Source organism: Strix uralensis, chromosome 13 (assembly GCF_047716275.1).
Source record: "Strix uralensis isolate ZFMK-TIS-50842 chromosome 13, bStrUra1, whole genome shotgun sequence".
NCBI classification, from domain to species: Eukaryota; Metazoa; Chordata; class Aves; order Strigiformes; family Strigidae; genus Strix; species Strix uralensis.
The window spans coordinates 13,846,113-13,873,689 of record NC_133984.1 but is presented as its reverse complement, the minus strand read 5'-3'; the positions used below and the strand labels follow the sequence as shown (position 1 = coordinate 13,873,689).

Here is a 27,577-nt window from a genome sequence, read left to right as displayed (position 1 = left end):
AACTTTGACCTTTTACTTAACCAGTCTTTTCAGGTGGACACAGGTCCCTGTAGCCAGTGATGGATGGGCTTGCAAGTCTCCAACACCCAGCTTTCTAGCACAAACTGGCAAATCCTACCATCTGTTTAAAGCTTGAATCCACTCCAGGTAATAATAATAAAATATTCCCTTCCTCTCTGCTCCAGTGTTACCAACAGCCCATTTCCAGAGCCCTTCTACTCGTGAATCCATCTGTCCTTGGGAGGACTGTTGCTCCTCTCTGCAGTTATCATTAGAATAAACTGCATTCTGTGCAAATCCTGCTGGTGATGCCCCTTCATAAAGCTGAGCTGCCCAGAGGTGCCTGCATGCAAGGAAATATAGTGCTCCTTGCAATTCAGAGGGCTCTGTACTCGAAAAAACATATCTGAATCACCTGTACCGCTCAAAGCCAAAAGGAAGACTGTCCCCTTGAGTACCTGTTCTAGTATTTTCTCCATTCTCATGAGAACTGTCCCATGTGATGGTACTTCCATTATTTTCCAGAAACACAAATCCACGGCCTAGTGGATTACATTTACTGCATATTCTAATCTGTCTTGATCTCCAGCCCCAGTTTTCCCTTTATAACACCACTCCTCTATACTTAGTTTTACCTCCTGCATCGTATCCTTCTCCCTCTTTCACCTGTACTCTCTTGATTTGGAAAAGTCTGTATCTCTCCTTTCCTCACCTCCTTCCCAGACTACAGATGCTTCTTCCGCAAAGCAATCTCTTTGGATTCATCCCAACTTGGTAAACCTACTGCAAACTCCTTCCATTTCTCTGTGTTGCTCTAAGCCAGTAATTTAAACGTGAATGCATTTAATACCCTGTCAGCAGAAACAAGGACTAGAGACTGCATCTATACTAATGTGGAAAGACAAATCTGTCAAACCACACTGCTGTCCCACAAGGGAAATTTCCTCCTTGCGCAAGCAGGGAAGTCAGCGTAGCTCCCGCTAAGTAACAGCATGTAGCACCATCATTCCCCAGATAGGACGAAGCATAAGAAATATATTTCCGCTGGGCATGTAAAGACAGTCTGAGAGAGACCAGGTGAGGGGGACACACTTGAAGTGAGGAGGGAGGTCAGAGGAGGAGATCTTCAACATCTGGAGTCAATTGCTTATGTTTTCAGCCATTTTGCCACGAAATCTTTCTAAGTGTCTGGCTGTCAGGAAAGTCTCCCATTTCCTTGGAGTCCTGTCTCAAACCTTCACCTGTCTGCAACCCTGATTTCCAAACAGATGTCTGATCTTTGACGAGCCTGGTTTGCCTTGCGGGTTTCTTGTTTCTTGACCTGTTGCTTGAGTCCAGCTCCCAGGACTTCACCCCAGGCAGTACAAAAGGCAGGAGGAGACCAAGTCTAAAGGGACATTCTGGAAGCAGCCAGTGAGTGGTTAGCTCCTTGGGTCCCCGATGCACGATGCAGAGGCACTTAGTCAGCAATCTACGCAACCCAAAGCCAAATTATAAGCTTGGGTAAGCAACAGCTCATAGAAGCCCATGACAGGCAGAGCCTACCTCCCAGGAGGAGAGGGATGCTTGTCCCATGCGACATGGTGGCTTGGCAGCAGAGCCGGACACATTGCTGCCTTAGTCTCTGCATGGTGCTTGCCAAGAACCAGATTCAATGCAAATCACTGTCAGCAGCTCTGAATGCTCAAGATGGACAAGAAACAAGGTAAAACCTCCTTCACAAATGTCGCCAAATACAAGATAAATGTCAGGTACACCACGCTGGCCTTTCAGTAGACTGCTGGGAATGACACCGATGACATCTGTTAGATTCAGGACTTAATTCTGCCAACACAAACATACCATACCCTGCCAGGTATCAGAAGCCTTTAACATTGATGGACTGGGCACTCTTCAAAAAGGAAGTCTTAATGGCTCAGTAGCAGGCGGTCCCCAGGTGCTGTAAGAGAAGCCGGCGACAGAGAAGACCACCCTGGCTAAACAGGGAGCTTTGGCTGCAACTCAGGGATAAAAGGAGAGTTTACAGCTTTTGGAGGAAGGGGCTAGACACTCACAATGATTACAAAGATGCTGTGAGGCTATGCAGGGCGGAAATCAGGAGGTCTAAAGCCCAGCTGGAAATTAATCTGGCTTCAGCAATCAAGGACAACAAGAAATGTTTCTATAAGTATGTGAGCAGCAAAAGAAAGACCAGGGAGAGCCTCCATCCCCTGCTAGACGCAGGAGGAAACATGGTAACAACTGATGAGGAAAAGGGTGAGGTGCTTAATGCCTTCTTTGCCTCAGTCTTTAATAGCAAGACTAGTTGTACTGAGGGAATCCAGCCTCCTCAGCCAGAAGACAGAGACTGGGAGAACGACCCCCCCGCATTCCAGGAGGAGATAGTCAGTGACCTACTGCATCACATAGACACACACAAGTCTATGGGACCGGATGGGATACACCCAAGGGTGCTGAAGGAGCTGGCTGGGGTGCTCACCAAGCCGCTTTTCATCATTTACCAGCAGTCCTGGCTGACTGGGGACATCCCAACACATTGGAAATTGGCCAGTGTGACACCCATATATAAGAAGGGTCGAAAGGATGATCCGGGAAACTACAGGCCTGTCAGCTTGACTTTGGTGCCCGGGAAGCTGATGGAGCAGCTCATCCTGAGTACCATCACACAACACATGCAGGACAACCAGATGATCAGGCCCAGTCAGCATGGGTTTATGAAAGGCAGGTCCTGCTTGACAAACCTGGTCTCCTTCTACGACAGGGCGACCTGCTTATTGGATGAGGGAAAGGCTGTGGATGTTGTTTACCATGACTTTAGTAAGGCCTTTGACACCGTTTCCCACAGCATTCTCCTGGTGAAACTGGCTGCTCATGGCTTGGATGGGCACACACTTTGCTGGGTAAAAAACTGGCTGGATGGCCGGGCCCAAAGAGTGGTGGTGAATAGAGTTAAATCCAGTTGGCGGCTGGTCATGAGTGGTGTCCCCCAGGACTCAGTTTTGGGGCCACTCCTGTTTAACATCTTTATTGATGATCTGGACGAGGAGATTGAGTGCACCCTCAGTAAGTTTGCAGATGACACCAAGTTGGGTGGGAGTGTTGATCAGCTTGAGGGTAGGGAGGCTCTGCAGAGAGACCTGGACAGGCTGGAGCGATGGGCTAAGGCCAACTGCATGAGCTTCAGTAAGGCCAAACACTGGGTTCTGCACTTTGGCCACAACAACCCCCAGCAGCACTACAGGCTTGGGGAGGAGTAGCTGGAGAGTTGCCAGTCAGAGAGGGACCTGGGGGTGTTGATTGACAGCCGGCTGAACAGGAGCCAGCAGTGTGCCCAGGTGGCCAAGAAGGCCAATGGCATCCTGGCTTGTATCAGAAATAGTGTGGCCAGCAGGGACAGGGAAGTGATCTTACCCCCGTACTTGGCACTGGTGAGGCCGCACCTCGATTACTGTGTTCAGCTTTGGGCCCCTCACTACAAAAAGGACATTGAATTACTCAAGAGTGTCCAAAGAAGGGCAACGAAGCTGGTGAAGGGTCTGGAGCACATGTTGTACGAGGAGTGGCTGAGGGAACTGGGGTTGTTTAGTCTGGAGAAGAGGAGGCTGAGGGGAGACCTCATCGCCCTCTACAGCTACCTGAAAGGAGGCTGCAGACAACTGGGGATGAGTCTCTTTAACCAAGTAATAAGCGATAGGACAAGAGGTAATGGCCTCAAGTTGTGCCAGGGAAGGTTTAGCCTGGATATCAGGAAGCATTTCTTTACAGAACGGGTTGTTAGGCGTTGGAATGGGCTGCCCAGGGCAGTGGTGGAGTCCTCATCCCTGGAGGTGTTTAAGAGTAGCGTCGACATAGCGCTGAAGGATCTGGTGTAGTTGGGAACTGTTAATGTTGGGTTGATGGTTGGACTGGATGATCTTCAAGGTCTTTTCCAACCTAGACGATTCTGTGATTCAACCAGTCTCTTAAGCAGGCTGAGAATATATATCATGAAAAAATAAATACCAGATGATTAGGCAGCTATAATGCCTATGTTGCATGATCTGATCTAATGTATTTAAAAGAGGTGATCAGAGTAAATAGCATAGTATGGCCCAAGCTCTACCACTCAGACAGAATTATTGTCTAGAGAAAACAGGAGCTCCCTGTGCATGGGCGACAATCCATCCTGACCACCTCAGTCTAGCCTGGAAGATGTAGTGTGGCCCTCTCCAAAGCAGGGTTATTCTATAGAAACCCTAGGGCTTCCACCTTCCAAACCCCCTGTGCTTACCAGTACAACCACCTCATGGTGTTTCCCAAGAGATGAGGGGAAGTTCTGAGCAGAAAGCCCCAGGACACTCCACTTACTGCCCCACCTGCAACACAATCATGGGGGGAGCCACTGCAAGGAAGAAGGGATTCAAATAAACCGTGGAAGGAAGCTGAAAATAACAATCCAGAAAGCTGCAAACATCTGGAAGACCAATGCTTTGCTCTACAATTCTGAATTGATTCCTTGCCTCAAATAGATTTCTAGATGGATTGCAATTAAAATGAGTTATACAATGCTGTAAAAATGTTACTCATTTCCGTTTCAGATTTTATTTTTGCAGCTTTGCTTTCTAGATCCTTTTGCATTTCAACAGCCACTCCTTGGATTTTAACTGTCTTTTTCTTTCCACTCTTTTTCTGGCCAAATCGCTCTGCATCCGTTTTTATGTTTTATTACTACAAGGATTATGCTGTTGGTGGCTTACACAACCTTGTAACATTTCCCTATGAATAGCTGGTCAGCGGTGAAAATACCCACTGTGAGCATTGACTACAGCTGCTGAGAAAACTCATGGAAACCTCTGAGCATTTATCAGAGGCAACTGTTTTGTGAGCCACCCTGAACCCTCAGGATACCCTTGTTGCATGCCTCCAGGACATAAATTCCCATCTATGGTCCTGATTCTTGCTCATAAGTCACAGAGAGGGAAGAAAACAGTGAGAAAGGATGGACTACGGGAAAATAGCTTTGCTTTTCTGAAAAGCTTGTAAAGCAAGTCCAGCTACCACTGAAAAGGGCAATGCTATCATTAGCCGCACTCCAGCCATTTGCTGGCCATTGTTGCACAGGGATGGACATGAAAACAAGATGATAAAACATGGGACTTCCAGCCAGGGCAGCAGTAGGCATGTCAGACACCAAGCCCAGCCCTCAACAGCATCAGGGCTGAGTTTTACAGATGCAACAGCATAACAGTTTCTGCACATATCCTATACCACCTTAGGCTTGAGCTCCTGTGAATAATACAGAAAACTGCTAGTAGTCCCAAGCCTTTGATCTTCATTTGACTTTTGAGGGTTTTCAGGCACACGTTTCCATTTTTAAATAGAAAAAGTACTCGAGTATTTATATAGCACAAAGGCTTTTAAGTAACCCAAGTTCAGAAAATATTTTTAAGATGCTGGAATGAAGAATATCAAGTATGATGATGACGATGATGATTATTATTATTGCTTGAATTTCAATGTGAGTTGGAAAAAAAAATGCAAAGGTAAAACTGTCTGCAGTAGAAACCGAAAGGAGAAAAGGGGCAATAAAAGAAACCTAAAACCACTGCTAGTGATGGTGAGATGTTTTCAGCTGTAGGAAAACTCTTCAAAGGAACGAGTGGAAGTCTTTCATGACCATCTGAGACTAACCACTACAGACGTTTCCTGCCAGGTTTGACAAAACAGGAGGGAACGTGCCCCAGGGAACAACCTTCCTTTTGGGGAGAGGATGGCCAAACACAGACACTCTAAAAGGAAAGATCTGGGAAGTAAGATGTGAGCTTATGTCACTCAAGCAGAGACAGCGTGTCTCTAGGAGACAGCACTTCCAGGGGGATCCCACCATCCAGAGCAGGGCTGGGCTGCCTTGGATGGCTTTTGTGCCATTCCTTTGTGCACTGTGAGCCTCTCCTGTATCTTATTACTGGCTATGAGGCGAGGATCATTGGTTACCCTGAATGGTTCTGCCCTGGAGCTTATGCCATGAAAGACTGAAAAGCTACTACTCCAATGCTACTATTTTTACTTAGGTTTTTCTACTTAATGCAGATTAATTTCTTAACTGCACAGAAATACCACAAAAGGCTTAGAGAAACAAAAAAGCCTAATTTTGATCAATTAATAACAGAAAGCAACTGTATTATTAATGAGTAACGATTGAAGGCTCTAAAGAGGTACAGAAACCTTATTTAGCTGGATGCTGCTTAAAACAGTGCAAATAATAAGGATGCAATCTGATGTTGCATAAGCGAAATATTTGAGGCCAAATTAATCTTTGGTGGAATCCTGCTGACATCATTTGGCATCTCGCCTCTGTTGGGATCTCAGGTGGAATTCAAGACCTTGCTTTTAACTAACGGAGGAAGCAGCCTAGGTGGGAGCTCTGGTCTGCCAGAGGCCCCCTGCAAAAACTATGTCCCACTCTCCCCTTTGCCTGCGAAGGGCAGAGTGGCATTTTTCAGCAATGCTCGGTCTGCTATAATCCCATCTGCCTTGAATACGATACTTTTCATCCTCAGCTGTCACGCCATTTAAGAGGAAAGGGCAATTTCCTTCTGCACATCTTACAGAAAGAAAATCAAAGATATAGAAAGATGAAATGGCCTCTGCAGCATCACCCATGGGGCTGAAGAGAGGCTGGAAATGGAGGCAGTTCCCCCAAACCCCAGCCCCAGGAGTGCCCTATCATTCCCCAGCTGCTCCCAACACTGGGCAGATGCACACAGCTCAACCTGGGCTTTTGAATAAAGTGCAGAGAGCCCTGATGGATGGTGGACTGAAGAGCACATCCCCTCTGCTGAGCTCATGAGAATTTCCTGGTTATAGCAGAGATTTTTGTGGTTTTAAAAATACAGAAGATTTAAATTCTCTTGTCTCCAAGCATCAGAAACTCACGAGCTAATGGGGGTGAAGACAGAGTGCTCTGGATAAACAGGTTATTCCGTCACCATCAATTACTGTGTCTCTCTCAATTTTCTCTACAGCATGTGTCTCAGACACTGTCCCAGACAGGGCACGGAGCTACTTGCACTCCTGGTTTCAGCCAGCATGGCAATTTACTGCCTCCTTGGGAAGGCTTTGATATTTTAAAACCACAACAGAGCTTTCTCTTTGCTTGAAAGGCAACCACTAGCTTAGCCACAGCGGAAGTATTTGCAGTGCCCCAGGAGATGAAAGCAGTTCAAACCCTTTCATTTTTATTGGGAAAATTAAAAATAAACAAACAGGACCTTTTCTTTATTTCCTTTAATTCTGATAGTGCCCATTTCCCTCCTGGGCTTTCGAAGCATCCTTCAGAAATGCAGGGATTTGTCTGAACAGTCTAGAATTAAGCCTGGCATTAGAGATGGAGAAACTGAGATACAGCACTGTTGAGAGGATAAGAGCACCCAACCACCGCGCTCTGCTTGGTGCCCCACTGCTTCCTGTCCCCCCACGTGTGCCACGACTCACAACACCTGTTGTAGCCTAGGATGTAGGATTCAAACCCCTGATGTTACTGCTGTCTTAACCTGAGCCAGATTCATCTTACTTCTTTTTTTGTTTGTGCTCCTCTGTCTCTCTGTAATTCATGATGCTCCCCACTCCCTGTGATAATTAGCGAACAAGAAGCAAACTGCATGTCCTCTCTCGTCCCCTTATGTTAAGGCATATGATAGTACAACTGCTGATGGAACCAGACAAGTGCTCTTATGGCTGCAGAAGCCATTAAAATGGTGTTCAACCCCCTCCGAATTTCACCCTCTGCATGTATGGCAGGCACAGCCACTGCGCTCCGCAAGGCGTTGGAAATGAGCTCGCAGGGAGAGCCGTGCAAGAGCAGGAGATGAGGGCTAAAAGTGGATTTTGACTTCACTCTCCCATTTGGGTGTAGGCGGTGGAGGTGGGTGGCCGTGAGCAGAGGGGAGGTGGAGGGGGCAACATTTATTTCCAGCTGCACTCATGTGTGATTTCTCTCAGCGCTGAGATTTTATAGAAAACAGCAGGAGGTGGGGAGTGGGGGGAACCAAAAAGGAAAATCGCAGTGTCTTTGCAGGAAAACACGTTTAGGAAAAGGAGAAAAGTCGTTATCATCATCACAGCCATAAGACTCTGCTATTGTTACTCTGGGGTTTAAAAATATAACAAAACCCAAGGCTACTGGGCCTACATTTCTGCATCGGACACAACTGTGTATGATGGAAATAAGGCCACCTGACCAAGAGGCACACACCAATGTGTGGTAACAAAATGATGTTAAAAAATGCTGCTCACAGAAAGCCTGCCTCCTAATAAATTGCAAGGTTTTCTTCACTCCCAGAGATTATGTAATATGTTCTTGCCTGCTGCTGACTCATATTTTTCAAAATATATTTGGGAAGGAAAACATACGCACACGTGTTTTAATCTACATGTTTCCCTGTATATGTAAAAAGAACTAGATACAAAGGTGCACAAATGCCTGCACACGCATGCACACATATGCACGTTGCTGTGTGTGAGGAAGAGAGAGAGGGACAGCTTGGCATCTGTTCTAAAAACACATGCTGGAGATAGATTAAACCATCACCATTTTCTGGGGCAAAACACAGCAACTGTTTAACACAGGGAGTGTAGGAGGAGAACAAGAAACCGGGAAGCTATGGGGGGAGATGTCAAAATAAGAAGCACTGGGAATGCGCTGCCTACAACTTTCAGCCAAACCTGGGCTCTGTGACTAGACACAGTCTCATACTGAGCTTAAAATCGAGCTGGAAAAATGACTTTTGTGACATTTGGAGCCACTGTGACAATCTGCAATCCTGTTTTGGGGCGGCTGGCACCAGCACCTGGCTCTTCAGCACCCACTCCTGCAGCAGGGTGCTGGGTGCAGGGGGGGGAGTGAGGCCAGTGCTTCCTAAATTCCAGAAATCTAGGGTCTCAATCCTATTAACGCCTGTGAATACACTTCCCAGGCTCCAGGTATGCACCGAAGAAGTCAGGCTCTTTCTGGTTGAAGACTTATAATTACAAGGCAGCCAGTTAGTCTTAAGCATAGTTGCTCCCAGCCTGCAGGTTTGTGAGGTTTAGTTTCTTTGCTTTGTGCATGTGTGTACTTTTAATTCTTTTGGAAAGACTTTTAGACACTTCTGCAAAACCCTCAGTGTCCAGGAGATGGGATCAATCTGCTGCTGGGCATCGGATGAGAGATTCATCTACCCTGGACCAGAGGAGATTGAAAATCTATCCAGATGTCAACTCCTTCTGTGATTCTGTAATCAAGGCAGATGCTCTCCACTGATGACAGCTGAGTTTCCTTGCCACCCCAGCACGGGTGCCCCTGGCTTGCAGCGCCTGGCAGGGGTGAGAACTGCCCACAACAGCACCACAGCCCTGGTGAGCCCCCTCCTCGCCGCCTGTGAGATGGCTGCACCAAACAGGCACAACCATCATCGCTGCACTGTCTCCTCCTCTTGCCCATGCATTTTGGCAAAAGTAGGAGGTGGCTCCCCAGTACAGCAGCCTGTGACCCCACAGCCCTTCTCCACGGCGTTAAGGCAGAGATACGTGAAGTTGCCCCCAATCCTCCCTACCTTATACATATCTATGGAGAAGGAACAGTCCCTCTCCTTCATCCCTGTATCAGATAGGTACACACATATACGCATTCCTATATATGGGCATCATTAGTATTCTCTGTTTTATGCATCCAGCTTTGCAAATATGCAACACTAGAATTACACAATTCTAATTTAACACCTAAAACTACATCACAGTCAACCACCATTTAAAGGATGCTCTTTCTCGTTTTACAGAAACTTTAAAATGTTTCATCTGGATTCAAAACCTGTTCTACAATTGTTACTTTTTAACTTAATTCTCATAGAACATCACAAAAGACCAAACATCCAGCATGCCTAAAAGCCTTTGGAATAAACCTTAAAACAAACATTAAAGACCGATCGCACTTTTCCAAGATTATACTAAAACCGACTGAAGCTCAACTAGATAAGGTAAGAGAGTTGCATAAAATTAATCAGCACCTTATCAAGCCAGGAAGAAAGAATTTTAGATAACAAGCCTTCCCTAAATTTGGTATCGAAACAGAAACTTCAGTGCACAACCTATTAAGAAAACCTTGTCAGATATACTGAATACGATACAGGAGAGTGGAAGCATCAGAAATAGCATGGGGAATGTGGTCCACAGAAATCCTTTGAAAAAAACTGTTTTCTGATAATGCCAGCAAGAGCCTGATGCTTTTTCTCAAATAGAACAATTCTACTTTACAAAACTTTTCTAGAGATATGCCCAGCAAATTAGCCCACTACTTGTCAGGGTAAAAGATTGATCCTTAGGGTATTTCTCTAAATTTATATTTGTGTAGCTGAGGCCATATTGCATTTTTTCAATTATAAGAAACACCCCCTACACAGTTAGGATCTCTGCTGCTTTCAAAATCCTCATAGTTTGGCTGATTCCTCTCCCGGCATCTTTCCAGTGTGAGCTGCAACTGCTCTCACAGACAGAGCTCTGATCTCCCTTCTAGCAGCTTAAAGACTCAAGAACTGGCACCTGGAGAAGCTTAACCTTTTAGAAACAGACAATCTCGAGGCAAACGTCCTGAGTATCAAGAGGGAACTGATGCGAACAAACCCTATCAGCAACATCCAGGGATTTTTACTTGATGCCTGGTGAGGCCAAGTCGGCTCTCTGGTGGCACTAGGCACAACCAGGATGCTCAGGTACACCCCTGCCCATGTTGCAAACATGATGACAATTATCCTCATCATTCCAGGCAGGACATGTTTCACAAAGGTTATCACAGGAGGCAGGCGGAGGAGCAGAGCTGGGGACAGAGGCCACAGTCTTCAAAGGCAATAGGATAGTCAGGCACATATGCTGCTTTCCCCACTAGAAACAAAGTGGGAAGGACCACTCATCTACAGTCCTCCACACGCCCCACGGCAAAACCCCAGACCCTGGGACACGCTGTGGCACGGCAGCAACACAGCGTGGCAGCTTAGCTTGAGAAGAGAAAGGATGTCAGAGCACACGGCTGCCCGTGCTTGTGGTGGGGCAGTAAAATAATCTAATAACAATAAATGACCTAGAAATTAACTTTGGGTTTTGTCCAAAAATAGATTAAAAAAAAAAAGGGACAGGCTGCCAGGTTGGGCTGCCTTACTCCATGCTGTGGCAATTGGATGATGCCACTTATTGAGACTGTTTTACCTCCATGGCCGTAGCACCGCCGCGGCAGGGCTGCCTGCTCTCACCTGAGCACCCATCGGGGCTACGGCTGTCTGCCTTGCAAGTCTGGGTCAGGTCCTAGAGAAAAGCACCAGGGCTAGAGAAACAGTTCATCCCTCAGAGACTTAAACAAGATCGCAGAGCAAAGCGGCTTGCAGCGTAGCCCCTGCTTTACTTAGCCGGAGATGCTGCCTAAAATAGAAACACAATCATTGCCAGCAGTCTATACGTTATGTTATATATGTCTCAGCTGATGTGAAAGAAGGGGCAGGCACTAAACCACATGGGACCTTCCACATGGGCACAGACAGACTTCTCTGCTCCTGGAGTCTGCTACGCTGGAAGCTCCAAAATCCCCTAAAAGAGATCCTCCACCAGACTGCAAGCAGCTCACTCCACAGCTCCCCAGCACAAGCCCATCCCTCTGACACTTCCAAACGGCAAGGGTCAGATAAAAACGTATGAGCCAGAAACCAAGCGGCATACCTGCCCGCTCTGCTTCACAGAGGATTAAGAGAAGATAACACAGCCAAGTGGGCAGAGCGACCGATGGGGCCCCCGAGCTTTGCTCCTGCTCCCAGCCCTGCTACTAACTCCCACTCCACCACACGCTGCCCTCCAACCACCACGTGCCTCAGTTTCCCTGGTTCTGTGATGGGAACAGGGGTAGCTCCCCAAAGTAGCACAGTCCTATGAAATTTTCTGTATGAATAAACCAGAGTCAGTTGAAATCCAGACCTAATTCTTTAAACACCTTCATGCAGGTGCTCCTTCACCCACTAAGGCCCTCTAATTCGGGTGGTAAAGCTTTCAGGCCTGCCCAACATTCATCAACAGGAGAGCTCTGAGCGCTTCTTGCCCTGAGCTCAGATGTCCTAGTGAACATGTCATCCGTGTGGTGTTTCTGACAATGCAAGAGTAATACTCTACAAAAACTGGAAATAAGCAGTCAAGGCTGCATGGTTCTTTGCTGGTGAGGAGGACAGCAGGGTTAGACACAACCTGGCCATCTGTGGGCTCTTTCAGATTAAGACTCATTTCCACTCAGGAAAGAAATGCAAACGTAACAAATAAAATAAAAAAATAAAACATGATTCCTCCAGCAGCTCTTCCTCCAGGAGCATCTATTTTTAGTGAGAAGCATAAATCACTACAGCTTGCCATCTACAACAGTTCCAACAGGCAAAATCCAGCTACGCACAGTTGGGCCAACATGGGCACACACACATCGTCCACCCAGACCATCATACCCTGGCCACCTGACCAGAACAACAACACTTTGCAGCTACAGGATACTGCAGAAAGGGAAGAAATAGGAGTCGATTGGCCTTGGCTATGCCTTGGTAATGGGTGGTGTTCCTCTTCTACAACTGGGAAAGAGGAGTCACAAAGATGTGAAGGAACATGCCCAAGGCCATATGGTAAATCAGTGGCAAAACCAGGATGCAGCAGAACTATCCTCTGCCACCTCTGTAACCCCTGAGTAAACATCCTCTTCGCAATAGGACAATTATTACACAGTTATTAACATTAGGGACTTTTCCTCAAGCTTCCTAACTTCTGGTCACTGGAGATTCCACATACAATAGACAAATCCCCGCATTTTATCAAAATAGCTCTCATAACATTTCACTGGGAGATACACATTGAACACGATTATCACACCTAGTTGAGAAAGATACACACTGTGAATGGAAAATATAGAAACCCCCCCTCCTCACCAACACAGGTGCATTATTAACAACATATAGCACACACAGATACAACACAGGCATAATACATACATACATGCAAGCAAGCAAGCACTGTACACACAGAGCACTGGATCTCCCATCACAACCAGCATTCATTAAATACAGAAATCAAAGAATGACAACAAAATGAAATGAACAATACAGAAGAGGGGTTCTATTCACAAATTAAAACCAACAAAAAAAAAAAAACTTACATGGATTTTTGTCAATTTTCCTTCAGACATTATACACAGCAGTTGGGCTGTGTACTGAATACCTGATCCAAAAAGAAATATAACCACATTATGCAAACAGATGGGGGCAGGAGTCAGGTGAACATGCAGCTCTTAACAACGTTCATCTACGGGATGAGAAAGCACCTCTGCATTCCCACAGAAGGGCTCGAATCTGGGCAGATCTTCATTCACTACAAAGCATAAGCAAGTGCTGTGCCGCTGCCATCCTGGGGGAAAATCCAAATGGCAGGACAGAAAAGAGCCATCACGTCAGAGACCTCTGAGCTGTCCCGTCCCCCTTTTAACTTGTCATGTGAGGTTTAAAACAGAGGTGGGAAATATTCAGGGTGGGGGAGGAAGCCTTTAAAAAAACAAAAGGAAACCCTCTTATTAGCCTTAAAGAAAGAGCATTAAAATCACAGTGAACACAGGACTGGAAGGGATCATCCTGACACACACGCTTTTTCTGAAGCATCCAAAGAAGGCCAAATGCACCCTTTCCCCATGGCACGAAGGGTGCCTGAATCTTTAAGTCGGCGGATTGCTGCTCAAGGGGAATGGACTTTTTATGGACTGTGTGAAACAGGGTTGCTATGATACAGTCAGAGGCATTTTCATGAATCCTGTGGCAAATAACATTGAATCCTGCTTAAGCAGACAAACAGCAAGGCAGATCTCCCATCACCCAGCCTTAGCAAATACACAGGAGCAATCACTGAAAGAGATTTTATGCATTATAAATATGCTATTTGCATACAAATGAATATTTTTTCTTTGGGGCTGTATTTTCCAGAGGGTCAGTGCTTTGATTTATTTAAAGGAACAATCCCTCTTCCCCGTCCCTGGGCTTGAGCATCCCCACAAACATGAAGAACTGAACATCCACAAACAAGAGGGAGTTATGGGGCCAAACTACCCCCACAAACCCCACTGCGACCAGCCACACACATGAACCGAATCATCACATGGAGCTTAGGGAGAAGGAAAGCTCCACTACACGTAGATATTTTACAGCATGCAAATTACACCTCGAATTTTGCAAGCCCAGTCGCTTACAAGTGCAGGGGGTCTACTGCAAGCAACTAGGAATGCTGTTGCCCCAAAAAGCTGCTAATGCAGACTGTCATGGATTGAGCCACTCCTGAAAAGTATGGCAAGACGGAGTTGTTTAACTAGCTAATTGCTCCTGCAAACCAGGCAGTTTGAGGTTCCACTGCAGGCTTGGAAAATGCAAAATTGCAGGTTCAAAACTACACGAATGGGGTTGGGGTAAGTGGCTCAAGGCCTGTTTGAAAAGGTGGCCACTGAGAACTGGGCGTGGGAAACAGGGATCAAACTAAACAAGCAGAAACTCAGCCCTTGCTCATTTTTTAGGCTTATTTCCTCTCTTTCCCCTGAAAGTCCAATGGGAAGCCTGATATAACAGGAACAGCGTTGCTACAATAACAAAGTTTTCTACTCCCAACTCTCACACTCATATTGCTCTGCATAAACCTGCTTTCTTTGACTCCACCAGCCTTTAGGAGAATAACAGGCGAAAAAGTTGTAATAAAATTACATTCATTCTCTCAAGCACGTTCCATGATGGAAAAAAAATAAGCTCCCAGCGATCACTCCCCCAGTAGCTGAGCGTGCACAACACCCTCATCCTCCCCATGCGCACCCCACCAGTCAGAGATCCCCCAGCAACACACAACTCCACCGATGGAACCTGAAAGGGCTCGCAGGAATTAGCAGTCGGACACGGCAGCTCCCAACACATGCGATAACATACACCATCATGTACACACACGCCTCCCAAATACCACCCGAGATGTACAAGCTCCGGATCAAGGAATGCACTTTGCACGCACGGGAAAACCATGTTAGGTACCAAGCATTCCTCGTAGAAATCTTATTTAAAGGTAAACCTTCATGCCAGAGAGCTAACCTTGAGGAAAATAAACATTCAGACACAGTTGCATTCCATTTTAAACTCGCGGTTTTGTTTTGAGTTTTTTTTCTCATTTTTCCACCCTTACTCCTCCAAATCACTATGTCGCTTAATACTGTTTCACTGAAAGGATTATTTTGGCTGCTGTTTGATTGATTCCCTTTCCATGGTGATCTTTGCTCATTTATTATATTTTCAGGAGATTCTGCAACCTATAAAACTAATGACATATGATAGCTAACAGGAAAATAAAGCAAATTTGAGCTGTTTAACAACCCAAACCATCTTCAGCGTCAATTTTTTTTTTTTTTAATAAAAAGATTTACTCGTTCTCTTACAAAGGGAAGCCGATACCTCTTGCACAGATAGCTACAAGTGAAGAGGGAGAAACACAGCCAGCAGACACTGGAGCATCTTCGCTGGGCTTGTATCACCAGGTCTTGGCTTTTCTACCCATTAAAATGGGCTACTGCCACTAAACACTTCTTGTCAGCTTTGGGGGCTGACTGTTACCACACCAGGACTCAGGGAAATTTTTTTTTCTCTTTTATTTACAGCTAAAGCCACTTTGAAAGTGCCAGATTTGCAGCATTTAACTGAATTTCCAACCATGCCACCAGCCAAAAAGAAACCAGCTCCTAAGCCCGGCTATGCATTTAACTTGCAGCAGACAACTCTCACATGGAAATAACTATACATCTCCATCTATAAGCTCCAGCTACGTCTTTATGAATCAGTTACATGATTTTTATTTTTTCTTCCCCAATTAGTAGAGGACATCAGATAAATAACAGACAGCTGGAATTAGCATGAACTAGTTAAATTATCAAGGCAATATAATTCCAGTGAACATTAGCAAGAGATGTAAACATATTCAAACTCTGATTTTTTTTGTTTTGAGCAATTCTGATTTTTCCAGAGAAGAAAATAATATATAAAATCCTTAAGATTTCTAACAGAAACACAGTACAGACACATATTTTCAAGAGGAAAAGACATTACTCTTTTCAGACATTCCCTTCATATTCTCTCTAAACTTCATGCACTAAGACTCGAACCCCTCAGTCAGTTCTGCTTCCAAGCTGTAAACATTGCAATTTTGGTCTAGACATCTTTCAACAGAAGGACCTCTAACTAGTGGACACCTTTTCAGCAAGCCTATAAAACAGAACTTCACACTTCATTTTCAAGAAAATCAATGTAAATAAAGTCAAGCAAAACAACCCATCTCAACATGTTGTTATCCTTGAGGTGGGCAAAGGTTTTTCCTATATACATTACCAAAAATTATATATATATACACACACACATGAAAGAAAAGAAAGCCAAAATAAGATTTCTAGAGAAATCAAAGCAGAACCCAACCCCTCCGTATCTGTTGCTTTAGCAAAGAAAAACAAAGCATGCATTCCCCTTTTTCTCTTTGATCCCTCCTTCCCAATTTGCAGACATATAAACCACATACAAACAGGAAAAAAAAAAAACCAGCAGGTTATGTTTCAGTTCCTCTCATATCTTTAAAGAAAGGAGCTAGGCTACATCAGTGTGGACGTAGAATTTGGAGGCTTTTGGGCTGAATATTGAGAAATCAAGTCAGATCATCAAGGCAACACAGATAAATAAAGTAAGTAGAATTTCTCTCCCTTTTTTGTGGCTGAATGTTATTTTAGCAAAGATTTAATCCTTTAATAGGATTTCTCATCCCCCCTTAAACATGTTCAGAGCTCGATTCAACTGCACACACCACCACCTCTCACCTGGCAGCTACATGGTTACTCTCACAGACATTGCACATTAACTGCTTGCTAGAAATTTCACACAAAATGACTTATTATTAACTTGAGTCTCTATTTTAAAGGAAGCAAAATAACACAGCCAGTGCTTACCACAGAAAGATATTTTCACTCTGCTTCTAACTAAATATGTATAGCTCTATCTTGCTAGCACAGAACGATATATGAATGGATTACTACTATTTATCACATTTAAAACCCAGGCAAAAGCAGCTACACTTACAGGCATACTTAAAAGACAAGACATGACAAAAGATTTAGGGAGAGATAATATACCAACGTCATACATATCACAGCGAGGCCATGTTGAAGCTCAACGCGTTTCCCCCCTCAGTAAGAAATCTCTCTCTCTCTCTTTCTCTCTCTCTCTCTCGCCTTTCTCTCTCTCTCTCTCTCGCTCTTGCTCTCTTGTTGAATTGCTAGTGGTAGTAGTAGCCCCCAACAGCTCAGGAGAAAAAATCCATTTAACGAGTGCCCAGGAAGAACATGAGTATGACATTCACAAGCAATAGCACCACAATCACTGCAAAAACGACCACCGTTTGAACATCCAAGGTCATGGTGCAATGCAGAACACTGTAGTGTTCAAGATGTGGGGCTGGTAGATTTGGAGAAGTCAACCTCTGCTCTGTAAGACTGTCCATACATCCACCATGCTAGAATAGAGGAGAAAACTGTTCCTGGTTTTGGTTTTGTTCGTAATGCTTTGTGGTCTGCTTTTAGTTTATCCCCCTATCTGCTGTCTCTAGCTCATTCTGGAGCCTGCTAAGTGAAGCATCATCACAACCAGTGAGCACTTAAGATGCAAAATCCTTCCTTTAGGAAAAGAAAGCGAGCGCTGTCTGCAAGCTTCTCTCTCTCTCTCTTCCCCCCTCTCTCCCGGTCTCTCTCTTGCTGGCTGGCTTGCTTTTTAATTCGTCAAGCCAGTGCAGATAAGAAGCCTGTGTGAGTGTGACAGCTCTGCAAGCTGCTGCGGCTGCATCTCTCGGTGCGAGGCGGACCCTTTCGCATACTAATCAGCTCCAGTGACCAGGCAGTGAAGGGATCCTGGCTGTCAGTCAAACGCAGAAGGAAGCGCTGGCTCCATAAATACGCGAGTCTTCCGCCCGCCGTGACAGCGAGCGCCATGCAGGCATGTTTTTCCCCTCTACTTTTGCGGCAGTTCAGAAAACAGAGCTGTGCGGGGGGCCGGGAAGCCGGCGTCGCAGTCGGATGCCAACGCTGAGCTCCAGGAAGGCGTCTCCAGGCTTTCTGTGCAACGCAGATCCCGTTCCTCACTGCCTTTGTATGGTGGGGACACGTCTGCCCCGTCTGTACCGCCTGCGCTAAGCTTCGGATGGAAAATATTAAACGCCAGCAAAAAGAGCCAGTGCTGCTAGGAACCTGCTCAGACCAGGTAGGGGAGCAGGAGAAAGAGCAGGGAAGAAAAGCAGCCAAAATAACAAAAAGGCAACCCTTGGTAAATTGGAAATTCATTGTGAGCCTGTAACGTGGGAATTTTGTAGGGGGAATCACTTTTTAGCTCTATACAATACTATACACATCATGCCATCATAAATCTATTGCATAGCCTCTCTCCTCAGCACTCCACTGGATTTCTCCATGCTAATAGTTCAATTGAATTCTGATTCTACAGATAGAGATGTATAAAAGGGGGGTGGGGGGGAGGATAGGATGAGGGATCTTTATTCCTTCTACAGCAGCCAGAAAAGCTCATTCCTACATTAAATTCACATACACATTCAGGGTTTATCATCCAGGTGCTAGTTGCTATCCCAAACATCATTCTTAGACCTCAGAACCAGCAGTTACCTTAGAGAGGCATCACACACATGCACAAAAAGATGTTCTCAGCTGGAAAAAACAAATGATTTTACAAAGACAAATATAGAAAGGTTGCCAATGCATATGCATTACGCACTAAGATGTGCATATGGGGGCTGATCATGAGCACCTTCCAGGAAATGTGCTCCTTCAAACATATCCAGGACATTTGCACGCAGGCACAAGGCCAACATGCACCAAACAAGCACTTATTTTGTTCTCTGGTAGCAAACAACAGGAGTTCAGGAGGACTTTAATGTTTAAACCTGAACTGAGAGGGCCTAGAGTAGGCTCGTGCCAAGAAAAGGCAGCCCTTCTTCCCATCGCAGCATCCTTCCAGGGCAGATATTTTTTGTCACCAGCATTTGGGGAAGGGACAGGTGGGATTATGCTCCTACCTCACCTTACCATTCAAACCAATACTACACCCAGCTGTTTATTGCAAGGCTTATTTTATTTTTCTTCCTTTGCTACTTGGGTAGCAGGGTTTTTCTACACCTGCCCCCAAACACCATCAAAGGAGAGACTGCATCTGGTGGGCAAGGACCAGGTCTCCACAGTGCCCTCCCTCCTCGGCCTCCACTGACAACCAGTGGTTTGTGCAAGACCAATGCTTTTCCAACACACCATTCTCCTCATTTACAACCAGCTTTGTAGCATGCATGGGCCCTGATGTGGGTTGTGTTGAGCAGCATTAGAAGTAAGAATGGTTTGGATTAATCAGGTGGCTTCTTTTCCTCTCTTTTTTCTTTTGTGTGGTAACTAAAAGCCAGAGGCTGTCTCCAGCAACTGAGATCCCCTGCTCTGTCCAAGCAGAGAATTCCTCATTCAGGAGGACAATGAAAGGTGATTTTTCACCTGCATATTTACAAGAAGCTGCTTTATACCTGCCCCAGGCAGGCAGCTGGGCTGTCCCATTACCAACATGTGCCAGGCAGTGCCCAGGTGATGGATCTGCCTTATCATCAGCTTCCAGACCTGCATCTCCTATCAAGTATGCATTTTTAGGACAGTTGGTCAGTCTGATGCAATTTTAGACTAATTAGAAGAGCAAACATATAATAGATGTGGAGTATTTATTACTGTTACCATCCTTTCCCAAATTAATATAGGCAATTTTCCAAAACCCAAGCCTAGATTCCCACAAATGTCCAGGAAATTCCAGTTCCAGTCTCAATAATAATAGTGACATCTCCAAAACATACAACAAGCCCAAATTTAGAGGCATCTTTACAGCCAGTTAATCTTTTCCTCTAAACTAGAATGAGCACAGGTGTAGACCCTAGCCTCAGATTCACCCTTAATTTTACAGGAAGCACAGCAGAGATGTTCTACCTGTCCACAGCAGCCCCAAAGGCCTGCAGACACCTCTGCAGACACAGCCCATCCCTCGCCTTGTCCTGCGCTGTTTGTGCCCTCTCAACGCCAAGAACGGGAAGTGACCAGCAGGGTTTCAAGGCAGACTCTTCTGTGCCTTTGCATATAGACAGAGGGAGCAAAAATTGGGCAGGTAAAAGCAGCAGAGGCCTAAGAAATATCCAGAAAAAAGGTGCAGTAACTATCACACATGCTCAGTAGCTACTTCCGTAGCTGAAAAAGAGGATTTCATTACCAGCAATTGCCTGGCAGCTCTCAGGCAGTCATTCTGCAAGAGCTGAGCCAGTCACAGCACAGGGGAGGGTAGAGATTATAAATAGAGACAATGAAGCCAGCCCCCTGCCTGTAACTGCCTGCCAGCTGCAGGCAGGAGGTCCCCCACTATCCCGCTCACCACATACAGCTTGTGCGTCACGAGCAGCTGCAGACCGCAGGGCGATAGCAGTAGAGACCCCACTGCTGTCCTCCCTGGCTGCAGGGGCTGGGAGAGAGGCGTGCAGTGCTGCTGGAGCCTGGGAGGCCCTGGCCATACCATCTGTCTTCCCCAGGTCACGCTCCAGAGCAAATGCCCCAAAAGATCAGGCAGGAAAGCACCGGGTGCCTCACCACATGCAGATGCAAATATTGGGCTCCAGTGAAAGTTGTGTGTGTAACAGCTACCAAGAGGGATCAGCACAAATAGATTTACTGCATAGAAGCTTCTTTTTAAATTATATTCACAGTATTCCCCATAGTAGTTGCTGCTTTATATAATTTCTCATGCCTTCTGCATGTACTAAATGTTAATTTTACTACAAAAATGGATGATCTTTCTCTTAGAAGCCTTACTGGAAAAGGAACACCTACACATCAGGGGTTTATATAAAACCACTGCAAAGTTTAACTTCATGTAATGCTTTCTGAAAAGTTTAGTCTAACCTTCTGTATAGAGCTAAACTGAAGAACAAGAAGAAAAGAATTGTAACAGTTATATAAAATGCCACCTCCCCTTACAGCCCTGACACTACAGTAGCGTTCAGGAGCACAATTTGTAATGCAAGATCAGCAATGGCTTCTTCTGTATGAGGAAGCAGTTCTGAACTTCACCACCTCTCCACCAGGCATATCAAGCAAGGAACCACTAATATATCACATACATACATATGCATACATAAACCTGTATCCACACATATACAGAGAGAGCTAGTGTATTCTGGACTCCCACATAACAAACCAACCAGAAGAGCCCCTACAATAACGTTAATTACAATATGGTAATTTTGAGGCAAGCCTCTGAGGCAGACGATGCCAAGTCTTTATTCCTTATGTGCGTAATACATTGGGCTCAGCCATGTGACCACGACTCCCTCCAATGGATGTCTCTAGCAATTAGCACAACCCACTACTTCCAGCTAAACAAACACAGCTCTAACTCAGGAGAGAGGATTTATAATTTGCATGCTTAAAGGTCCCATATTCCACTCCCACTGACAGGTATGCTGTCTCTGCATGAGCTGGCAGGATAGCCCAGGGCTGTGTGGCTGTACAGGGTTTCAGCTCCAATTCCCTGTTCTGTTGTAGATACCCTGTGCAGATTAACAATGTCCACTGCAGTAATCTCTTGGACATGCAGAGGCATCTATGTTTTCCTAACATAGCTAACATCAGCTCCCTCTTCCATTAACCACAAAAATGAAGCAAACTCGTAACCCAGTGAATTCTGTTAATGCTGCCGTAGGAAGCAGTGTGGCTGAGCTCTGGGATTTGGCATGAGGACGCCAACTCTGCCAGGTCAGGAAAACCTGCTCATCAGTCGGCCAAAGGAGATAAATCTTTTGGTTAATTTGGGAAAATTTCAAACAAATCCTGAGTAGCTTGTGATTCTGAATGCAAATAAAACTGTGGTCTTTTTTGGTCTGGATTGGATTAAACCCATGGCCTGGGGGAAAATGGCTGTCGACAATCACTGCTTCAGTTCTCCTGTACTCCCTCTTTGAGCAGAAGCCCCATCTCAGACCTATATGGCACCATGACAGAAGTGTAAACTTTTCAGTTGAATTAATACTACCCCCAAAGAGGAACAAACAGCAATTGTACTCAGGGACATGCGGGCAGGAGACGGGCAACTGCTCTTCCATTCCCACTCTCCTCTGCTGGGCACTGCCTGCAATGTCACACACTGATGTGGGGTTTGAGTCGTGGACTCCATTAGAGATTATGGGAAGACCATCAGATTATTTTTTTCTAAATCTAGCCAGGAATTAGGCTCAGGGTTTCAGAGATTAAAGGCCAGTGGGATTATGATTTGCTATGCTTCCAAAAAGGAGGATTTTCTTAAAGTCTTCTCCCATCCTTTGACCAGATGGGAGATGCCAGTCTACAAGCTGCAGAACTGCTGCAAAGGGCAGTTTTTTCCTCAAGAATCTCCATAATCTTGTACATTTATGGACTGGCTTCACAGGAAGCTTTGAAAATCCCCAAATGCCTAGAATTCCTTACCTGAACTGAGGAGCACGCAAAATGGAGGAATATCTATGAAGATTCAGACTCGGGGGTCTGATTTTGCCTGTTAAAAATTATCTTTCAGTCACCCACTGTTCCTTGCCTGTCCACACCATCCTTCAACTGCAAAGCTTCCTCACTGTCCACATGAATTTGGGACTTTTTTCCGGTAACTTCCTCTACTTCTTTCTTTTGTCCTTCTTCCTTTTCCTTGGTCTAGACATCTCCCTTAGAAGCTTTTATTTCACCATACCCTCTGCCCCAGCCCTCCCTCCCATGGCAGCTCAAGTGCCCTCTACCAGAAAGACAAACAAGAAAATAAAGCAGTGGGGTGGCAGGAACAAGTGCAGCTTCCTCCAGCATCTTCCACGTTAACTGTAAAACACATTTTAGCAAATTCACAGCACAGCTAGATGAGCAAATGATTCATTTACAGAACTAATATAAAATACAATTACAGAAAGACAAAGGGGAGAGGAGAGGTGGGCAAGGATAAGATTACAATCTCAAAACCTAGTGAGGCATAAATAGACTTCAGAGGAAGAACTGCATAAGAAAAGGTAGAGTTCAGAGCCTGCAAAACAGTGAAATGGCAGAGAAGGTGGATAGGAAAGAGAGCAGAGCAAGACCTCATGAAGCTGCTCTTGTAGCAAGGCCAAGAGTGCTGGAAAAGAAAGTAAATCAAGTTTTCAAGCCCACTTTTGCAATGTTTAGAGAACACAGGGCATTGCCAGAGGTTGAGTTTGCTGCGCTGCTTAACCTGCATGACCAACTGGCCCAGAGCACTGTAAAAAGCTCAGAGGCTATGAGGCCAGACCTAAGCATCTCTGGGACGCTTGCTCTAAGTATTCCATGAAAAAGAAAAATGTGACTTTCACCAAAAGATGGGAAGCATCACATTGACCTCCACAGCTTGACCCTTGGTAGACATACTATATACAAAGACATACAGAGCCTGGGCAAGCTGTAGTACATGAACTCTTTACCTTTCTTCACCAGTTCTAATTTCCTCTCAGAAAACAAGTACACAACAGAATTATGTCCCCAGTGTTGAGATTGATTTATTTATAACCATTACTTTTAATACTAACACCCAGACAACAATCAAAGGTAGGCCAGGGAGGGTGCAATATACTTGTGCACCAGCCCTGGTTAATCATCCATGTTCCAGATGAACAGGTCTTAACCACTTACGTGAAGGGCAGTAGTGACATGTCAGATACTAACCAAGGCTGGCCTTGGACCACATCTGGAGACCTCAATTAATCTTGGTTCCTTCTACAAACAGAGCCAGCATCTCAGCAGATGGTGCTCTTTCCTCTGTCAAAGAATTAAAGCAGTTGCATGATGCTGTGAGGGGGGAAGTAAAGTCAAATCCTTGTAACTGTTTTCTTATAAAGGTGCCCAAATGCTTCTTCTAGAGCACCCTGACCAGGTGTCATCTGCATCCTAGCATGGCTTAGTGCATCCCTGCTAACATCCTGCCCTCAGCTGCTGTGCTGTGCCACACACACGCAACTGCAAGGCTCTATCCCAGCACTGGCTGTGCTACGACAAGGCATGATGTACTGATATAATCAGTTTTCATAGCTTTTGTAACACTGTACAAATCATGATGAAATGGCATGGAGAACAAGCCTGTCTGGGGGGTTGATTCCATCGTGATTGTCTGGATTGTAGTGAGAACAACAAAACTTCCATTTTTAAGTTTATTTGAACTAAAATCTCATGGCCCTGGTAATCGTGTTTCAAGTGCCTTCCCTCCTCCTTGCATTTGCTCTACACCCCAGCCTGTACTCTAAAAGCATGCTCAGACTCCCAGTTTTGAAAAAGAAAAGAAAAAAAAACCTCAAATTCAGCAGAAATCAGGTGTGGTAACACTAATTACCCTGGTCCCAGAGAAATACTTCAGGGACCGAGGAAGTTCAGTTTAAAAGGACCCATCAAATTCAGATCTTCATTTTAACCTTACATAAGCTCTCTCTTGTCTGAAAAAAAACTGGCCTAAAAGAATACATGGACATTTACTTCTTAATTTTACTTCTCAGGCTTCTGGGCTTGCAGTTGAGCCTGGAAACAAGGTTAAAAAAGCAAAGCCCAAACTGCAGAAAAATCCAAGACAAGTCCCTTCCTTCCACTGCTCCCTCCAGGCACTCTTAGAGGAACTCCAGTGCTTCTGATCTCATTTCTGGCACTAAATTGCAAAGATCTTCACATCAACACATGCCGGCACAAAGTGGTAAGTGAAAAAAAAATGATCACCCACCAGAAACTACCTTACTAAATCCAGGGTCAGTGTCCCCACTGTGGTCCCTGAGAAATATAGCTGCACAGACACAGAGAAGAGAAAGCTCTTTGCCATGAAGATCAAAGGGTGTAGTTCAGCTTTGTCACAACACGGGAAGGTCCTTTGAAATCCAATGCATCGCATTTCCTATGCAGTTAAAAAGCACATCTAATAGAGTATTTTCATCTGCTTAAGCCTGCAGAGGTCCAGCAATTAGCAGTGCAAGAGTGAGATGCCAGGCAGAATGGAAACAGCATGATCCATGATGCACATACTAAACAGCTATGTCAGAAACTACACAGAGTAAAAAGCAGAAAAGAAGAAAAAGTTTCTGGTTCTACTTTGTGCCTTTATTGACTGACCTTGCAGAAAGCGTGGGCTTAATGAACAGCCCTCCTGCACAAGGACTCTCCCCTCTCCACCGAACAGATTATAATCAGCTCTGTTTACGGGCATGGCCAAATCAGGCCCTGCGCCAGTGCACCATGAGAAATACAAAGGCTTATGAATTTGAAAATCCTGATGCAGTGCACTCCTCGGGGCTTGTTTTTCAACTTTTTACTGCTGCTCTGTCAGCCTGAGCTTACTCTGAGGGAAACATGAAATTATCCACCATGTATTTATTAGGAAAGCTGAGCCCAGGCACAGTCCCATGACTTACTGAGAGTCATGACACAATGCTGTGGCAGATGGGAGCAGAAGCCACAGCCCTGCTTCATGCAAGAGGATGAGGATGGGAAGAAATCGCTTTCAGCTCCTTGCAGCCTTCTTCATACCCCTTCTGTGACACTGTTGGCTTTGGCTTCCCTGGATTTCTCCTTGGCAAGATATGTGTAAAGAAAAAAACATCTTATTAAGAAGCTGACCCATGGGTCTCATGTTCTTCACACAAATTAACCTAGAGAATTAGATGTAATTCATATAAATCATTTTCTCCCTCTCTCTCTGCCTCCCAAAAAAAGAAGAGGGAACAGCCTATTGAATCTGGCACTCTTTTAATGAAGAAAATGATGCGAGACAACCTAATGAAGTAGGAATTCCAGATGGATATCAGTAGATGTATGAATAGAACATAAAACACTCCATTTTATCAGCAATAATATCAGCATTAAAAAGGAAGAAGTAGTTTATAGCTTTTCTTTCTCCAAATGAGGCAAATGAATGTCAGTAGGCTTTCATTTCCTATTCCATCCCGACTCAGTGGGATCGCCTGCAGTAAGAGCTAGCACAGGCTGCGGTCTCCATCTGATGCTATACAACAGCCTTCCAGGAACGACCAGCGCTGCCCTCCTGCCGACTGCTCGTGACAATGTGCGACTGCGGTGAGCCAAAGGGACACTCGCTGTGCGGGATCACACAGATAAACCTGCCTGCTGGAGGACATGGGTTAAACACAACGGGCACAGGAAAGAACCTGGTGTTGCACTGGCTTCTTCAAGAAGCACAAATTGCACTTCTGCATCATTAATCAGCAATGCCAACATAGAAATTCAATGGGATAGAGCTGAGGTTTGCTGTGCTATCCAGAACATGGCATTTCAGGAGTTCTGAGCACTTCAGCCTGCAACCTTCAGGTTTGTGTTCAACAACTATGTCAGAGACGGTACAGTGTAATTTACTGCAAGTCGAACATTATCTTGGGTTAAATCCAAGGAATTCTGTAGCATGGCAGAGCTGGGGAGACAGAAGTTGAGATACCCTCTGAACAGAGCACTTCTGCACATGAATACATCCCTCTGGGTTCAGTGAGAGTTCACCACAGCTCCGGACCAGCAACTGGACTTTACTTCTCACCCACACCCTCCTACTAGACCAAGTTAAGAGATTTCACAGCCTGAAATTGGCTCCCAGATACGACACTCCTGCCATTCTCTAACAATACTTGTCTTTCCTTTCCCTGCCCACATTACATAATAGGCAACTTTATTTATTTTTTCATAAGACGTCTTTTCATAACAATAGAAACTATTGGAGACCGAGATAACTTGATGAATTTTTCCTATTATCTAAGAGCTTAGTCACTCAGGGAATTAGCCATGTTCAAAATAACAGCCAGGCTCAAAGAGATTCAGAACAACTGTTCTGGAGCAGAAGCAGCTAATGTCATAAATACATTAAGATGTTAGCTTGAAGCATTTCAGAGATTTTTCACAAAGTGTTTAAAAAAAAGAAAAACGCTTTGACTAGATACAAGGAAATCAGGTTCTCAGCAGTTAAAAAAACACTGCAGTTTACAAAGCCTGCTGTGCTCAAAACATCAAAACCCTGAACACGGGAGGGACAGATGGGACTTTGTGACCACACAGCACATGTGGTTTCCCAGCGAGTGCATCCTGCTCAACGCTATACATAATATTGCTCCACATTTCTATGGCACCCTCCAAGCAACAGTCTCAAAGGGTTTTCCAGACATCCTTGATGAATCATTGGGGCATAACTCAGGAGACAGAGAAATTACCAGCATGTCCATTATCCAGCAGGTAAGAACTGGAGCACAGAACCATGGTTTGCACAGGGGACTAGAGCCAGGCCTCCCCCTAGCCACTCTTGGGATTGGCACAAGGGCGATCATCAGCTATTTATGCAAATATTTTTATTTACTGTAGTATCAACTCTTTCTTAACCTGGACCTGCTCTGAACAGATGGGGTGTGTACTCTTATAGCAATGCTAGTAGGAGGC

At 45.1% G+C, this 27,577-nt stretch overlaps 2 protein-coding genes across 9 annotated transcripts in view; both read right to left on the bottom strand.

Annotated features, from left to right (window-relative positions):
• The window catches only part of ARHGEF9 (Cdc42 guanine nucleotide exchange factor 9), a 221,819-nt gene that overhangs the window by 102,101 nt on the left and 92,141 nt on the right, over positions 1–27,577 (bottom strand). The window contains exons 1-2 of one of the 8 annotated variants that reach the window (XM_074882934.1): positions 17,215–17,340; positions 13,181–13,242 (exon numbers count right to left, since the gene is read on the bottom strand). The exons of 4 other annotated variants lie outside the window; for them this stretch is intronic. In XM_074882934.1, coding sequence (XP_074739035.1) covers positions 13,181–13,210 — 30 coding nt within the window. In that variant the 5' untranslated portion in view covers positions 13,211–13,242; positions 17,215–17,340. Of the gene's footprint in view, positions 1–13,180; positions 13,243–17,203; positions 17,350–27,577 lie in introns of those variants that run through there. 3 more of the 8 variants (XM_074882940.1, XM_074882938.1, XM_074882937.1) reach the window with 3 other exon arrangements.
• LOC141949406 (uncharacterized) lies at positions 17,392–17,571 on the bottom strand. The gene has a single exon (XM_074882942.1). It carries the CDS (start codon positions 17,569–17,571, stop codon positions 17,392–17,394), a length of 180 nt encoding a protein of 59 aa, XP_074739043.1.

Coding starts and splice junctions, on each gene's coding strand:
- LOC141949406 (XM_074882942.1), bottom strand. CDS start 17,571: ATGGACAGTCTTACAGAGCAGAGGTTGACTTCTCCAAATCTACCAGCC.